The sequence below is a fragment of the Silurus meridionalis genome, chromosome 21 (assembly GCF_014805685.1).
Source record: "Silurus meridionalis isolate SWU-2019-XX chromosome 21, ASM1480568v1, whole genome shotgun sequence".
Taxonomy (NCBI): Eukaryota; Metazoa; Chordata; class Actinopteri; order Siluriformes; family Siluridae; genus Silurus; species Silurus meridionalis.
In genome coordinates this window covers 18,738,810-18,740,810 of record NC_060904.1, presented here as the reverse complement: position 1 = coordinate 18,740,810, position 2,001 = coordinate 18,738,810, and the positions used below count along the sequence as shown (strand labels likewise).

Here is a 2,001-nt window from a genome sequence, read left to right as displayed (position 1 = left end):
TGTGGTGATGTGATGGTGGTGTGGTGATGTGATGGTGGTGTGTGAAGGTGGTGTGTGAGTCATGTGACTCAGTATAAACCAGAGCCTTACAACTAGTGATATGATGAAGAGTGTGTTGTTGTGCAGGTTCTGGAGGTTGGATAAGAGTAAGGTGTATGGTGGAGGTGAGAGTGTGTGGGACATGGCAGTACACAACGCCTCTGAGGAATATAAACACAGAATGGTAACAGAACACATATTCAAATACTGAGTGTTTATTACACACACACACACACACACACACACACACACTCTCCATCACTTACACACACACACACACACTCCATCACTCACACACTCCATCACTCACACACTCCATCACACACACACACACACACACACACACACACACTCCATCACACACACACACACACACACACACACTCACACACACACACACACACACTCCATCACACACACACACACACACTCCATCACACACACACACACACTCCATCACACACACACACACACACACACACACACACACTCCATCACACACACACACACACACACTCCATCACCACACACACACTCCAACACTCCATCACTCACACACACACTCCATCACACACACACACTCCACACTCCATCACACACACACACACTCCATCACACACACACACTCCATCACACACACACACACACTCCATCACTCACACACACACACTCCATCACACACACACACTCCATCACTCACACACACACACTCCATCACTCACACACACACTCCTCACACATGCCAGTGCTGTAACATATTTTCTTTCTGACTCACTGTCACTTTAAATGTCGTGTGTTCTTTATTTTTATGTTGATGATGTAACCGTGTTTCTCCTGTGGTTCCTGTCCCTCAGCACAATCTCTGCTGTGATAATTGTCACTCTCACGTTGCCATGGCGCTGAATCTGATGCGCTACAACAACATCACCTCATGGAACATGGTCAAGCTGTGTGTCCTGTGTTTCATCTACAGCAGACACGTCAGGTGAGATACAACATAAGATGATGATGCTGAAGGTTGTGATGGTGGTGATGAAGATGATAATGATGAAGGTTGTGATGGTGGTGATGAAGATGATCATGATGAAGGTTGTGATGGTGGTGATGAAGATGATAATGATGAAGGTTGTGATGGTGGCTCTGATGCTGAAGTTTGTGCTGTGTGCAGTTTTGTGGGATTCCTGAAGACGTGGTTGCCATTCCTGATGATCTGCGGCATAATCGTCACAGTCACACTCGCTTTCAGAGTGGACCACAGCGTCTAACAACCTCACCTCAGTGAGGAGTCACAGCTCACACTGACCATCAGGGGGCGCTGCAGGGTAAACGCGCGCGCGCGCACACACACACACACACACACAGGGAACACAGTGTCACTGTTGTGTGTGTGTGTGTGTGTGTGTGTGTGTGTGTGTGTGTACATCATATTTAGGGGCTTCCACTGGAACATCACTGTAAGATAACAAGGCTGTGTTCAAAACATTACAACACACACACACACACACACACACACACACACACACACACACACACACACACACACACCCCTAACAGTGACACTGTGTTCCCTGTGTTCACACACACACACACACACACACAGGGTGTAAATAAATGAGACTAGCTGTATTAAACGCACTTCCCTGTACACAGCATGCTTTCTTTTTCTGGCTCTTGCGTTTGATTTGGATTTGATCTTGTATGTTTCTATTCCGTGTGTTTGAGTTTAAATACATTGATCTCTGAACCCCCTTGACTCTGTTTTTTTATAGGATGATATTTATAGAGGTGTGCATAACACACACACACACCCACACACCATAATATTACCATGGAGGGGAAAAACACAATAGGAGTGTATTATTGATTTAAGTGTCATGTGACTCAGTATAAAACAGAGCCTTACAACTAGATTTAAATTTCTCTCTCTCACACATACACACCTGGAATAATATAAATCTGTTT

General features: G+C 45.3%; 1 protein-coding gene across 2 annotated transcripts in view; it reads left to right on the top strand.

Annotated features, from left to right (window-relative positions):
• Positions 1 to 1,783, top strand: part of tmem222a (transmembrane protein 222a) — a 3,033-nt gene extending 1,250 nt beyond the window's left edge. The window contains exons 4-7 of one of the 2 annotated variants that reach the window (XR_006923668.1): positions 127 to 223; positions 894 to 1,024; positions 1,208 to 1,361; positions 1,472 to 1,783. Coding sequence is in view for 1 of the 2 variants with exons in the window: in XM_046833396.1 (XP_046689352.1) it covers positions 127 to 223; positions 894 to 1,024; positions 1,208 to 1,304 (325 nt within the window). In the remaining variant the exon portion in view is untranslated. Of the gene's footprint in view, positions 1 to 126; positions 224 to 893; positions 1,025 to 1,207 lie in introns of both variants that reach the window. The other variant, XM_046833396.1, reaches the window with a different exon arrangement.
• The last annotated feature ends 218 nt before the right edge of the window (positions 1,784 to 2,001 follow it).